The 15,511-nt window shown below is 38.3% G+C and overlaps 1 protein-coding gene across 1 annotated transcript; it reads left to right on the plus strand.

Moving 5' to 3' along the window:
- The first annotated feature begins 4,115 nt into the window (after window positions 1-4,115).
- On the plus strand, window positions 4,116-15,464 carry LOC131525453 (uncharacterized). The gene is made up of 8 exons (XM_058753077.1): window positions 4,116-4,366; window positions 5,421-5,669; window positions 5,975-6,253; window positions 9,955-9,999; window positions 11,005-11,118; window positions 11,219-11,269; window positions 14,610-14,641; window positions 14,862-15,464. The coding sequence occupies exons 1-8, from the start codon at window positions 4,300-4,302 to the stop codon at window positions 14,964-14,966; spliced, it is 942 nt and encodes a 313-aa protein (XP_058609060.1). The 5' UTR covers window positions 4,116-4,299; the 3' UTR covers window positions 14,967-15,464.
- The last annotated feature ends 47 nt before the right edge of the window (window positions 15,465-15,511 follow it).

Consider the following 15,511-nt stretch of genomic DNA (forward strand, 5'->3'; position numbering starts at 1 on the left):
AATGAAAGGCGGCGTAACTATTATTCTCGCTGTAGTATTGTTGCTGCCGCCGGCACCTTGTCGGAGAGACGCTGTGTTTCGTTGTGAAAGCGAAACTACTTTGTTTGGGCTTCCAAAAGAGGACACAACTAGAAATCAGTGGTTAAGTTGTATTTACAACAAATATTTGAGTGTATGCAGCGCATTTTATGGAGGACTGTTTCCTGAACCTGGGAGAGAGTAGCCTACAATGTGAACACTATGAATGACTGTGAACACTATAAAGTGGGGCAATTCCAACTTTGCAAGGACAGTCTGGCGCTTCTGACTCACAGCCTGTAAGTATGTTTCCATATTTAAAGAATTTGCCACTGACGATTCAAACACGAGTTTTGAGCTGTGTGGAGTGGTGCTTGTTCTTTGTTGTTTCTCCGATCACAAATGCAGACATGATGCAACGCGATACGTAAAAAGACGTATAAGTCATTATAATCAGTAATTATGTCCCCACTGGATGCAACAAAAACTCGTTTATAATGGGTTTTATTGTTTTTATATTGTCGTCGCGCCTGGAGGCATCACAATACGGTAAGGGGGCGTAACATTTCCGTCACACGCTTGAGGTATTCAGCCAATCACAACACACTGGATAGCTGGCCAATCAGAGCACGCCTCGCTTCTCAGAACTATGAGTTTTGTAAAAATCGGCTCGTTTCAGAGAGGCGGGGCATAGAGGAGCAACAATAATGTACAGTATGTGGAAAATAATGTGTTTTTTTAACCTTAAACCGTATAAGCACATTGCATTACACCAAATACACAAAATAATGTTCTTTTTAGCAACATCATATGAACCCTTTATGAAATGGTTTAGTTCTTCGTGAGTTATATTAACTCATGATTATCTGTGCATTAGTTAATAATATTTGTGCACCAGTATTGTAATGTGTTACCGTTTCAAATGTGTCAAAGTGAATGCTAAAACTGATCCCTTGGGCTACACAGCCCTATACACAAGAAAACTGTGATGAGATTTGCCATCACGTTATGAATATTATTCACTTCACCTGTCTGTGGTTTTAATGTTGTGGCTGATCTGTGTAGATGGAAAGAAAGTAACCCAAAACTGATGGCAGACTCATTTCAGATTTGTACTTATGAAAATAGTCTCAAGTGTGTCAGAATGTGCTTCAACAAAGAAACAAAAAAGCCACTAGAGAGAAATAATGAGAATAGACGTTGCTTCATCTGCTAAGAACTAACCTACTTTATCCCGTTGCCTCTCTGGAAAAGTACTTGTCTCTATCTGTTAAAACTGCTCAGTTTTCCATCGCAGTGTTTCTGGGGATCACAGAACGGCATGTTTTGCACGTCTCCCTGTATCTGACAGACCCAGCTGAGTTCATGCAGCTCTTTGCACCTGAGCTGAGGAGTTGAATCAGGTGTGACAATAAGGCAGACACACAAAACCTGGAGCGGAGAACCGCTATATTACTTGTTGAAAAGATACAGAGAAATCTCTTTTTGAACCTGTGCTTCAGAGTAAACCCAAAAGTACCATTGCAACTAGAATCTACAAACATCTCTTTTATCCTAAAATAACAGCTGCTGGATAAATATTGTTCATGAATCTAAACTGATTTTAGGTGAAATCAGCCATTTAAGTTAATTGCATTTGTCCATCCATTCTCCAAAACGATCCCAACACCTCAGGGCGTAGGTATAATAATTACAGTGTTTATTTATTAACAAATACATGCTACAGCATGGTTTTTGTACAGCTAAGCTATGCTTTTGTGTACCTGTAGTGATTTTATGACTTGGAGCACTCCTCTCCAGCACTGCCACATACTTCAGTAAAACTGCTGGTATTGCTGTAAAAGTAAAGTGTTCGGTCACTGATTCTTGAGTCCAACAATTGTAACTGCTATTAGGTTTAAAAATGAAAATATTTTCAACTGCAAATGTTATGAGGGATTAATAATAGAATGTGTTTAACACAATTATCCCCTTCAATTTAATTTTATCATTATTATATCAAATCTATGACACTTATTGTCTTCTCACTAAAACAGTGTGTCCACAGAGAAGGGTCCAATCATTCATATGCTGTAAAATGAATAATTTTTTTAATGATGGAAAAGGGCTTGTTTTGTCAAAAGCAACACTTAACAATATCTCATATGAAAGCAAGGTTGTTTTTCAGTGACATGTTTCATAAGGTTTCAAAGTTGTGTCCCCACTTTTTGTCAACACCGTCAGACATTCATTAAGATGTAATAAAATCAGGGAATATCAGGGGCAGCTGTCGCTCTAAAGGGTCGCTGTCAGACAGGCTCTGGGAAGCGTTATAGTTTTAGAATATTTAATTTAATATTTAATATTTAATATTTTAATATTCTCCTGAAGCAGGTTCCATTACCATCTCGCATCAACAGAGAAATTAAAATGACTACTACATGAACTCCATTTGTTTTGTGAAAGAAATGCCAAATTTGTCATTTTTTTCTATAAATACTAAATATACAGCATATATATTGTGTTTGTGGATTGATAGTCATCACTTCTAGCAGGGTTAGGGACGAGGGAACATAAGGGGAAAGGGAAGTGGTGTGTGGCCAAGTATGGTGACCCATACTCGGAATTTAACCCATCCAAAGTGCACACACACACACACCAGTGAACACACACACAGCAGTGAACACACACACACAGCAGTGAACACACACACACAGCAGTGAACACACACACACAGCAGTGAACACACACACAGCAGTGCACACACACACACAGCAGTGAACACACACACACAGCAGTGAACACACACACACACACACACAGCAGTGCACACACACAGCAGTGAACACACACAGCAGTGAACACACACACAGCAGTGCACACACACACAGCAGTGAACACACACACACAGCAGTGAACACACACACACAGCAGTGAACACACACACACAGCAGTGAACACACACACAGCAGTGAACACACACACACAGCAGTGCACACACACACACAGCAGTGAACACACACACAGCAGTGCACACACACACAGCAGTGAACACACACACAGCAGTGACACACACACACAGCAGTGCACACACACAGCAGTGCACACACACACACAGCAGTGAACACACACACACAGCAGTGAACACACACACACAGCAGTGAACACACACACAGCAGTGAACACACACACACACAGCAGTGAACACACACACACCGTGAACACACACACACCTGGAGCAGCGGGCATTTTTGGATCATTTAAGGTGTTTAAATGTAAATATTAAGATGAATGTAAATGAATAGAGGTAACAACGAATAGTTTTATTTGTTCATTTAACTGTTTTTAAAAGTGATCTTGTTAGCAGATACACAGCACTGCTCTGAGATGAGAGAAATAGATCAGTTGTGTTCCGATCATATATCAAAATACTTCAATGTGAATATTTTATAAACAATAACATACTCACTGTTTGTTCTGTTTGTTTTAATACAGTAAATGTATTTGAATTACAAATTCAGTTTTTCATCATCACCGTATTATTATAATAATAATAACGATAATAAAGAATGAACCTGTGTCCAAATGTTTGAGTGTTTTTCATAAATGTGTGTTTTGTGTGTCTGTGTTATTTTCTATTGTTTCAGGCGTGAAATCATTCCCATATTTTCCGAGCTGGAGCTAATGCTTTGACACGACACAGATCACTTCTAACACTGGGCCAAGTGGTCACTGCCTCATTTCTTTTTCCTTTTACATTTCTTTAGCCGTGTGCTGTAAGTTCTTGTAAATTCAGTTGACAGCAATATAATTAAGTCAAATGTTTTAGTTTTTATGTCTGTCTTATTTTTTGCCTTAAAGGACAACCTTAGTACAAAATGAAGCAACTTACCCCTCTGCAAGTCAAGGATCATATATATTTAGTTTTTTTTTTTTTTTTAATATTGTACTTCATCTTTATCAAATAACAGATCCTTCTGCATGCAAAGGTGCTGAAAATTTCATCTTAGTAATCATTTCTATGTTGTGGCATGATGTGGTAAAATGTAGTATTGTGGTCTGTTGTTCCCAGACAGACTCACTGAAGCAGACAGACATCCATCAGAGCTAATGAGGTTGCAGTAGTTTCTGTCTTTATGTCGCATCATATGACAATTTCTTTTCTCACTTCACGCTATTCATGACACCGTTCCTTTGGTACACACACACACACACACACACACACATGAGAAGGAAGCTTTTGGGATCAAGTGGAAAGAGTCTAGTCAGTCATATGAACACTGGACTGGTTTAGTCACAGCAATGAGAAACCTTATTCTAACCTGGACATTTCTGTTTATCTTACATCTGACCAAAGAGGACACTTCAGGTAAACAAACAACTGAATCTAAATCTTCTTTTTTTTTGCTCAACTGCTTCGCTGTTGATGTCAGTTGATGGTTATGTTCGAATGCAACAGAATAAGCTGTTGTCTTTGATGATCTCAGTACTAATATATTCATAAAATCTGCAGTGGAACATTGTCATCTGATGTGTTATCATTTATGAGCATATGAAAGTGTGATGCACTTTTATTTTTTATTAACATCCTTAAATAGTAAAGTTACTGTATTAGAGAAGCTTTGACTATTACAGAGACATTAAAAAGAACAGTTCAACACAAAACTATTATCTGAGCATCAACACATTTTTGTTGTTTTTGTATGTATGTAGAAAAACAAACATACTGAGATTCAGATTAGAGTGAGAAAATGACAGACTTTTCACTTTTATGTAAACTCTTTAATGTAAATGCATGATATTTAATATTCAATAATGTTGAGAGATATAAAACAGCTAGCCTGTCTGACCAGGTTACTGACCAGTTTACATAAATTCCTAATCCAAAATATCCTATTAAGAAATATAAAACTGGTATCAGTTTAGAGACAAAAAAAAAAAAAGTCACAGGAACACACACTTCCTTCTGATAAGATATTAATAGAAGCGGATCAGGAAGTCCAGTCAGCCTCAGCTCTGAATGTGTTCATATCAGCGTGAGTCGGCCGTTCGTTTACAGAACAACCTCCTTTGCTTTCTATCACAATAAGGCGTTTTAGATCGTTACGCATGTTGCAATCAATAAAGCCTTTTCTCATTTATCATTACAAAATATTTAAAGTATTATATACTAACCTACTTAAATTTGCAAAGAAAATATGTGTGGTTTGGTGCTCGCCCATCATGAATGTGTCATAATGCGTGTGTTTTGGTGGATTGTGAGGTGTACAGAGCAAGTAAAAAGAGCCCACTTGATATTAATTTCTCACCTCATGTAAACCCATGGGCACAGGACAGTTTAAGGCAAGCAATGCATTAAGGACTGATGTTACACATAAATGTGAAATGTGAGTGTATAATCTCTGACCTTTCACCTTTCTCAGTGCAAAAGCTGAGTGCCCCAGAAAAGCATTTTCTGGTCCTGATGTGTTCTGACGCTTCACATGTTGACTGGAGCCATGGGCTGGAAAGGGTGATCGCCTCCAGACGAGGAAAGCAGGTGTCTTACCTGGACCAAAGCAAACACCAGCTGCTTGAAGACGGCCACCTCTCCATTAAAGACCTGCAGGAATCAGACGCAGGAGAATATTACTGCAACCGTCAGCTAGTGGCAGATATCACTGTGCTCAAAGGTGTTTTAGTCGTGGCACGTGGCAAACTCACACAATTTTCTTTCTTCTGTAGGAATTTTGAAAGCATACTGTGAGCACAGGTTGTCAAGACCCAAAAAGGACAAAAAAGCACCATAAGAGTAGCATAAAAGTAGTTCATATGAATCATGCAATATATTTCAAGTCAGCAGAAGACAAACACTTCAGCATCATTTACACTGTACACAAACCTGTGTGAATCTATTTCTTTTCTTCTTACACTGTATGTGTTCTTAGTTGTTTTCTTCTTCTTGAATTAATCTTTCTTTCTTTTTCTTTCTTTCCAGGCCATAACTTCACAGTTCCTGAGGGCACAACTGTTTATCTGCCATGTAAGACATCTGATAAAATGAAGCAGAGATGGGCATTCAAACGCACTCTTCAGTCCAGAAAAGAGTTCATCTCCACGCTTTATAAAAACAGCACCGTAAAGAAAGAGAGAGCTGATCCAACATTGAGATTCACTCACACCATAGACCACCTGACTATCTCCAATCTCCAGCTGCAGGACTCTGGGCTTTACCTGTGTAACAACAGAGAGATGGCTTTCCTTACGGTGACCACAGGTAGCACCGAGCACAGTATCAACACTGAATATACAATCATTTCTATTACAGTTTTTTTCAATACTGAAACCATATTTTCAAAACTGTTCATACAGTCTGCATTACCAACATGAATCTTGACCAAACGGTTGATCTCGCCTCCAAAACTCAGTCAGACCAACAAAACACTTCATACAGGTCTCAAAACAAGCTTGTTTCATCATAACACTGCGAACAATTCTCATTCAGAAAACATACATTTCATTCATAACACACTGATCTAAAAAACACTAACAACAGGGAGCACTACATAAACTATGAACTTTTATCTTTGAAGTTTGAATGATTTCACATAAGTATTTCATTTTAGAATAAAAATAACATCGTTTCATTTTACTGACTGCATTACAGCACAAAGAATGAAGGAGAAAAGCAGCATTTCCTCTTATTTCTTTACATACCAAAAACAAAAACTCATCAGCAGTTACTAAATTTACTCGTGAAAAAGAAAAACACAAAAAAATAAATATAAAAAGTTAAATACTGAAGTAATAATTACCAAAAAAAAAAAAAAAAAAACCTCATCAGTCTGTAATGAGGTGTGTGCAGTATTGAGTCTCTCTGTGCTGATGCTGGTGTTCTCTGGGTTTCTCCCGCAATCCAGAGACACACAGGACAGGTGACCCGGAGACTGCAGTGAGTGTGAACGTGAATGTGATGGACTGGACATCTGTCCATGACCCAGGAAAGGCTCCAGCCTCCTGACCCTCATAGGACAAGCGCTGGGAAGATGTGTGGAATAGATGGATGTTCAGTACTGTGAGGCTTCTAGTCCTCCGTCTCTCTGCCACGCTTTTTTCCCACCAGTGTGTCGTCCCTGATCAAAATCCCAAACAAAATCATTCCGAAGCCATCCATTTATCAAAAGATAGCAAAAAAGAAAGAAAGAAAGAAGAAGAAAGACTAAAAATAGGACATCTGGCTCGCCTTTCAGCTGAAATTGCCTTTAGCTGTGTTTGGAATAATTATTATTCAATTTATATTTCAATATAATTCCTGCAGAAATTGACAGTTTGCCATCGTCCTGATTTGAATGTGCTTTTATCAGTTATCTGAAAAATGTATAGTGTTTTGCAGGTTGTGGCATTTCAGGCATTTTGTCTGAAAGCAATGAAAAATGATTCTCAGTCTGGTCCACATAGACTTCTGTATCGCTGTGAACAGTTTTGGCTTCAGTATTGAACAATGCTTGTTAGCGATTGAAAAAACTGTAACAGAGTGCTCTGGTATACTAACAACATGACTAAGCATTTTTGATCTTGTTTGTAAACAATGTCACGAGGAGTTTTCATTCTGATGGAACTGATATGTTCATTGACATAAATACTTACTTTTGAGAGATGAACTAACGATTTTGAGTAAGTTACAGGCTTTTGCAGGTAATCTATTGTGTGGTGCTGTTTGTATGAATTGTTTTGAGAAATGCACATACTTCTTTGCAAATATTAAGGATGATTCGAGAAATGCACCAAAGCGACTGTAAAGAAAAACTGTAAGTCAACTAAAATGTCTGAATCCCATTGCATTATTAGTGGAATCTGATTAAACAAATGCTGCATGCAACATCTTGTTCAATCATGAAACTCCAGATCAGTGGTTTTCAAACTTGTTTCTGGGGACCCACAGCTCTGCACAGTTTGCATGTCTCCCTAATTTACAAACCTGATTCAGATCATGAACTCAAACGAGTGCGTCAGATAAGGGAGACATGCAAAACGTGCAGAGCAGTGGGTCCCGAGGAACAGGATTGAAAATCGTTGCTCTAGATGGCTCTGGCTGGTTGTTAAAGCAGTCTGCAAACAATGACATCATCACGACATGGCAAGATCTGATTGGCCTCTGCTGTTTAACTTTTAAATCCTCTGGTTCTGTGTTTGCTGTAAGTCTTGAAATTCATGAGGAAATATGAGTGCATGTAGGCGGGTGCTGAGCCTGTGGTTGTTCTATAAGCAAGCGTCCGTGTCTTGAACTTGATGCGAGCTGCGACCGGGAGCCAGTGCAGGAGATAAAGAGAGGTGTAACATGGGCTCTTTTGGGTTCGTTGAAGACCAGTCGTGCCGCTGCATTCTGAATCATTTGTAGAGGTTTGACTGTGTTTGATGGAAGTCCAGCCAGAAGAGCATTGCAGTAGTCCAGCCTAGAAATGACAAGGGCCTGGACAAGAAGTTGTGCAGCATGCTCCGTCAGAAAGGGCCTGATCTTTCTGATGTTGTGTAGTGAAAACCTGCAAGATCGAGCAGTCTTTGCAATGTGCTCTTTGAAGGTCAGCTGGTCATCAAAGATTACACCAAGATTTCTGACCGAAGTTGATGGGGTAATTGAAGAACTGACCCCTGAGGTACTCCAGTGACCAGTCGATGTGCTTTGGATACCTCCCCTCCCCAGGCCACCCTGAAAGACCCACCAGTGAGATAGATGTGATGCCCAGTGATGAGAGGGTGGACAGGAGGATCTGAGTTAGTCTGTGAAAGGAAAGATGATATGAATGGAAGGAGAAAGACAGGCCTGTAACTATCTACAAGTGAAGTGTTTAATGTATGATTTTAAACAGTGGTTTTTCAGAGCCTGCTTGGATGTGGTAGCGAAAATACCTGAGAGAACAGATGTGTTAATAATATATGATGTTTTATTAACAAAGTTCGGGAGGAGCACGTCAGATACTTAGCCTAATTAACACAAGAGGAACGCACTGAAGTTAATCAACACATAGGTATAAATACAGCTGACATACCTCTATCCACTGACGGTTAATCAGCATCCCTCCACTGCAAGATTGTCTTGGAGGTAGATCTGCTTATATGCATGACTTCTGATGCAGCAGCTTGTTTTACATATGCTTAGCAGCATGCGGCTATATTGGCTTGAATTCTTAATTTCTTGTGCATCCTGCTTTAGGAGTGAGTTCATGTACACTCTTATAAATAAAGCTGCTTCACGATGCCACAGAAGAACCTTTTTGTCTAAATGGTTCCATAAAGAACCTTTAACATCTGAAGAACCTTTCATGTGGCAAAAGAAGGTTCTTCAGTTCATAAAAGGTAAAATAGATATGGTTCTTTAAAGACCTTTGACTGAATGGTTCTTTGTGGAACCAATAATGGTTGTTCTATGGCATTGCTGTGAAGAACCTTTTAAGCACCTTTATTTTTAAGAGTGTATGTTATATGTGCAGCAGCAGCATGTCTGTGGATGTGTTGGCAGTAGCAAGTCTCTGTACGGCAGCAGCAGCAGTGTAACGGATCTATTAACACATTAACATCATCATATCGATAGCCATGCCAGTATATACTGAGAGCTGTGAAACTCACTCCACTTTGCTGAACCGTTTTCCAGTGCCACTGAATCAGCTGGATGAAGTGCGCACAGGTGTTCAAGCAGGGGAAGCAGGTGTAGATCATCACATCAACTGTGAACATGTTCCACTAACATATCACAATCACAGATTGTCTCAATGCAACATATCTTCAAACCTAAAAAACAAAACAAAAAAAACAAAATTGTCTGTGTATTGCCATTCTTTTAACATCACTTGCTTTGATATCATGTTATTTAATGTATTGACACTGAAACCATGCATTGATAGTATTACAATTCTCAGTATACAATATATTTTATTTTCTAGACAGTGTAATGAAATAAGATTGTATGTTTCTTTTTCACAGAATCGACTGAAATTGAAAACAGCAGTCCAGATATAAATAAATATTGTAAGTTCTGTTGATTTTTGTTATTTATTTTTTTCCTGCATAAGAAAGTCTGTGCGCTCTTAAGCATTCTCTGTATTTCTGTATAAGTTCAACCCATATCGAATTTGTATTTCAGGTTTCACTTTATTTTGATGGTCCCTTTAACACATTCTATTGACTGCAAGTAATGTTGCACCTACATTTCTCCTGACTCTCATTAGAGTGTTAGTAGTGTATTAGTTGACTGGTAGGGTTAGGGTTAGATTAAGTTGACACGTTCTTGCAAAGTTACTTATAGTCAGTAGAATATCTGTTGGGAGACCAACACAATAAGGAGTTAGTAGATATGAAACAGACAGTCTACTAATACTCTTATGAGAGTTTGTTGACATGTAGTTGCAACATTACTTAGAGTCAACAGAATGTTCAAAAGGGACCATCAAAATAAAGTGTTACTGAATTTCATTCTATAACTAGACAAAGAGAATCCAGTTAGATAAAGATTATACAAATCTACAGGAAAAACATCTATGCTGCAGAAAGTATGTGAACCTCTAGGATTATCAGTTTATTTATAGAGGTAACTGGAGTCCATGGTTTCAGTAAAGAAGATAAAACAGCTCTGCCCTACTGTAAGAGTTAAGCTAATGTTCATCAGATAAATGATGAACAGTAACGGTGTATGTGGCAGGATAGCAGTGAGGAAGCCACTGCACTCGAAGAAGAGCATTCTTGCACGTCTAAAATTTGCCACAAGACTACAGAAACAATGTTTCATACAAAACACCAAACACTGCATTCAGTAATAAGAAGCTCATCCAAACGTAGAACACTGTGCAGGCAGTATAACGGTTTGTCATAGAGCTGGAGCAGGACGCTTTGATAGAACAATCATTTCTGCATCCTACAAGAGAATGTCAAGATGCCAGCCTGTAAAAAACATCAAAGTGCACCGTCTTTTTTTTTTTTTTTACCATGTTTTACCAGGCACTGTACGGTCTGTATAACATGAACGTGTGTGTTTAGTGACAGTGGCCGTCCTGCTGGCTTTGTGCATACTGGTGATGGTTTGTGTTGGCCTTCTGTTTGTGACGATCGACTGGAAAAGCAGAAGGAGAAGAAACATTAGAAAAGAAACAGGTGCGCTTGACTTGCACTCCTCCATTGCCCAAAATTAAATTAAAACACACACAAAATAAATAAACAAATAATTCAATGATTGATTGATTTTTTCCCCCAGAGCCGGCAGACATTGCATCAGGTCTACAATTACAAAGGATGTCAAATGAAGGTGATGGAATAATGTTATGCTTTGCATTACAGTTTTTCTCGATTGCTAACACACAATTTGTAACGGGGCTGACGAGACGTGAGACGTGCGGATCCAAGTGCAAGCTTTTATTGACAGGCAGGGTCATAAATACAGGCAGGGTCGAGCAATGGCAAACAGGTACGGCAGGGACAAGACAAGAGTAATCCTAGGGCAAGCGAAGGTCGGTCGACAGCGAACAGTATCCGAAGGGGCTTGATGAGAGAGGTATCTGAAAACGAAGCAATAGTCCAGGCAGGCGAAAACTGTCCGGGGCTCTGTAGAGTTGCTACGGCTAGGGGACCGGTAAACGCATACAATACTCAGCAGTGAGGGAAACAAAGTCCATGGCTTAAGTAGGGGGTGAAATGGGAATCAGCTGTGTGATCAGACTCGGGTGTAAGCGTGTGATTGGCTGCAGCTGAGTGTAATGAGTGCAATGGATTGTGGGAACTGAAGTTCAGTGTAAGTGTAACGATCTGTGTAGTGTTAGAGTCCATGTGGTGAGCGAGTGACCTCTGGTGGAGGGTGAATGGAAGTGCATGGACAGGATTCGTGACACAATTCATGAAACAATTCACCATTTTCTCACAACTATAAACACAATCTCAAAACTATACACCAACTTGTGCAAACTTCAAACTTCCAAGTCAAAGTCAAACATTTTAGTCAAAAACATTATCTTTTGTCAGAATCTAATCTTTGGCCTCAGACGACACACAAAGCTGTCAAGTACACAGAATACTTCACTGACTAGAGAACACTAGTGAGATCAGTTCAAAACACTGCTACAAAAACCTGCTTTTGGGAAACATGAATCCTGCAATGACTGTTACAGTCTGCAGCATAAACAGAGCGGTGCAGATACAGTAAAATTCACCAATAAACTTTAAAAAAAGTTTACTTTAATTACACTACTGTAAAGTTATCTTACAGTAGATGAAAATCACTAGAAGAGAAAAGTTCAAAGACCAAACAACTGAATATACAGTAAACACACATTGGAATGTACTGTCAGTTACTGTACATAAATAAATAAATACAGCATCCTCTGCCAAGTTGCATTACAGTATTAGTAATATCCTTATTTGTTATACTATAACAGTTTCTTAGTCTTCTGAGAAAATACTTTCTCTGCCTCCCCTCGACAGTCGACAAATCAGGCTACAATTTGGCTACAAATCAATTCAACAGTTATGAATTTGAGGGTGTGTGCTACAGTATTTACAGCATGGATCGCGGAACGTACCAAAAGAAGGGGGGGCTGAAGGGTGTGTGTGTGTGTGTGTGGGGGGGGGGGGGGGGTAGTGTTGACTTCGCACACTGGCACAATGGATTAGAAGTGGCATTATATTGCATTATAAATGTACCAAATCCTTGTTATTGTACTAAATAAAGTGTGTAAGATTGTACAGTTTACATCCTAGTTTACATTTTAATATTAGAAACCATTAGTATTAGATTCCAGATATTAGCCTATTTATTAAGACTCTGGATAATTGATTTTTAGAATAGAGATCACAGTTCTCCTAAGATTCTGAAGCAAAACATTAGACAGATACAAAATAATATGTAGGCTAATTCACTTAGGTTTCTTACAAAATGTTTTATTTAAATGAGTGTAAAATGTTATAAATGAGCCTATTAAAATAAAAATATGTAAAAATTATTTGAAATGTATGAACTTGTTTTGTTTTTGAACGAATCTCTTGATTGAATGAATTAGACATTAGATACATTTTAACAGTCACCGTTCGCAACCTTCTGGCATAACGTAACATTAATAATCGGGGCGGCGCCAGAGAATTTTAAACGCAGGTGCTCAGGGGATGCTAGATCAATGACAGGAGGAGCTGGGCAATAGTAAATATGACCAAAACAGGTTATTATTATTATTATATTAATATTAAAATCACTGTAGGTGCATTTCAAGTATTTATGAGGAGTGTAGGAGTAGGCCTATTATCGTGCGTAATTTATGACATGGGGGCGCCCGCGCAATCTTTTTTTTTTTTTCCTGCGGAAAGAACTTAAAATACTTATTCATTTTTGGATGTGCTTTCTGTCGTCTCATGCAGTCTCTGTGGATGGAACGCGTCGCAACAATGAACCGCTCACAGACATAAACTAAACTGAAAAAAATCTATAGAAAGCTTGAAATGTCTACTATGAACTAATTCAAATAAAAAACAAATCTTCTCTAATTATGTAGTCCGTATGAAAATGTGCACGTCCATTAGCCTACTGTGGAGATGGAGACTAAGCACTGGCGTTTACAGCCGACACTAACTTAGAAAGCACTAGTTTAGTAATAAATAATTAAAATGTCTTCTTTTTCCCCGATTGCATTAATAATCATTACTTTTGCCGGTGTTTTTCAGCAAGCTTTATGAGCGCGCTTGAGCGCGGAATGTAGGCTATAATACGCCTAAATGCTTTTTAAAAGATGGTTTAGTAGGTTATTATATTAATCTATTTAATATAAACGTTCGACTAGTTTACTAGAAAAATCTGTCGGGGGCTGGCCTAAACTACTTGGCACAAGGAACCGATCCATTTTTTAAATAAAATGCTGTGACATTACGAAATGTGCGACTGAAAATCACGTCACGTAGTATTTCATTGCACGAGTTATGCAAGTGTAAGTAGACAAATGTTATTGTATTATTTAATCTTTCTTAAACTATGGTCTTTTTAGGGGTGCTGGAGCACCTATAGCCCCTCCCTAGCTCCGCCCATTACAATCATTTGAAGCGTAACATCGGTTCCAAAGGTTAGTTTCTCATTTTGAACGCGGCTGCCGCACATCAGAGTCTATATCCAGACTATAAACTTTTATCCCAATACTTTCATTATTATTTAATGTTTGCAACACAGAAATGTAGCCTACTGTGTAGACTGTTTGTAAAGCTGTTTCAAACATTTTCAGCGCTGCTCTCTCTGGATCAGAGGCGGCGCGAGAGCAGGTTTAAATATTCCGATGTGATTGTGATTTTAATAGTTTAATAGACATGATCTCATCGACATAGCAATAAGATTGAGTGTGTTTGAATCGAGATCGCAATCTTTTAATGAGTAATCAATATGAGCCTGTAGCCTATGTATTTTTGTATGTCATAATTTGTACCAGACCCAAAAGTTACCCGCCCCCCCCCCCCAAATGAATCAGTTATAGTGTCTTAGCAGTCGAGAAAAGGGTATTAGTAGCCTACATGCACTGCGTTGCATGCATTCATGATTATTTCAACAGCATTATGCAGATATGGTTTCATTATGACGTCACTCGGTTTATTTCAAACAGTGATCTTGTGTTGTTTATCAGGCCCCTGGATGTTGGACACTCATGAGGATGCAGTGAGTTTCTTTCTCCACCAATCAACAGCCAAAGATGCTTGTAGTATTTGATCAATGAAAATGTTTACTTCAAAATGACAACAGTCTGATGTTTCTCTAAGAAATAATGGTATTATGATAATGACGTAAATATGGCTGGGGTAATCTATATTAGCTGTGCTAATGTGTGTGTGTGTGTGTGTGTGTGTGTGTGTGTGTGTGTGTGTGTGTGTGTGTTCAGGGGGAAATCCAGTACGCGTCTCTGGGTGAGCAGCACTGGAGACAGACAGACAGACAGCGGATCAGCAGACAGCATGTCATCTACTCCACACTGACCACGTCATGAAAACAACACACTCATTTACACTGGATACGTACAGTCAATATGAGTCCTGTTTACTGATATGTAAATATAAACCGGTTACACTTAAAAACACCTTATATAGAACTGAAATCACTGTAATTCTATGCAAAGCTAACTTACATGTAGTCAAACAAATGAAAAAGAAAGAATATAGCAGGCATAATATAGTAATATAGCACATGTAATATACACTACCATTCAATATATAGACACAAAAAAGATACTATAAATTGGTGACAGTAAATACTTTTATAATGTTACAAAAGTTTTCTATTTAAATAAATGCTGTTCTCTTGAAATTTCGATATAAATAATTCTGATACAATAAATTATGATCCTGAAAATAAATTGTTTTAAAATATATTTGAAAAGAAAACATTATTTACTGTACTTAAACCAACTAAATGTAGCCTTGGTGAACAAAATAGATTTCTTTCAAATACATTAAAAATCATTCCAACCCCAACTTTTGAATGGTAGTGTATATTTTTTTCTTTGTTTCCCCACAGGCTTGGCATACGTTCAGA

Source organism: Onychostoma macrolepis, chromosome 19, assembly GCF_012432095.1.
Source record: "Onychostoma macrolepis isolate SWU-2019 chromosome 19, ASM1243209v1, whole genome shotgun sequence".
NCBI classification, from domain to species: Eukaryota; Metazoa; Chordata; class Actinopteri; order Cypriniformes; family Cyprinidae; genus Onychostoma; species Onychostoma macrolepis.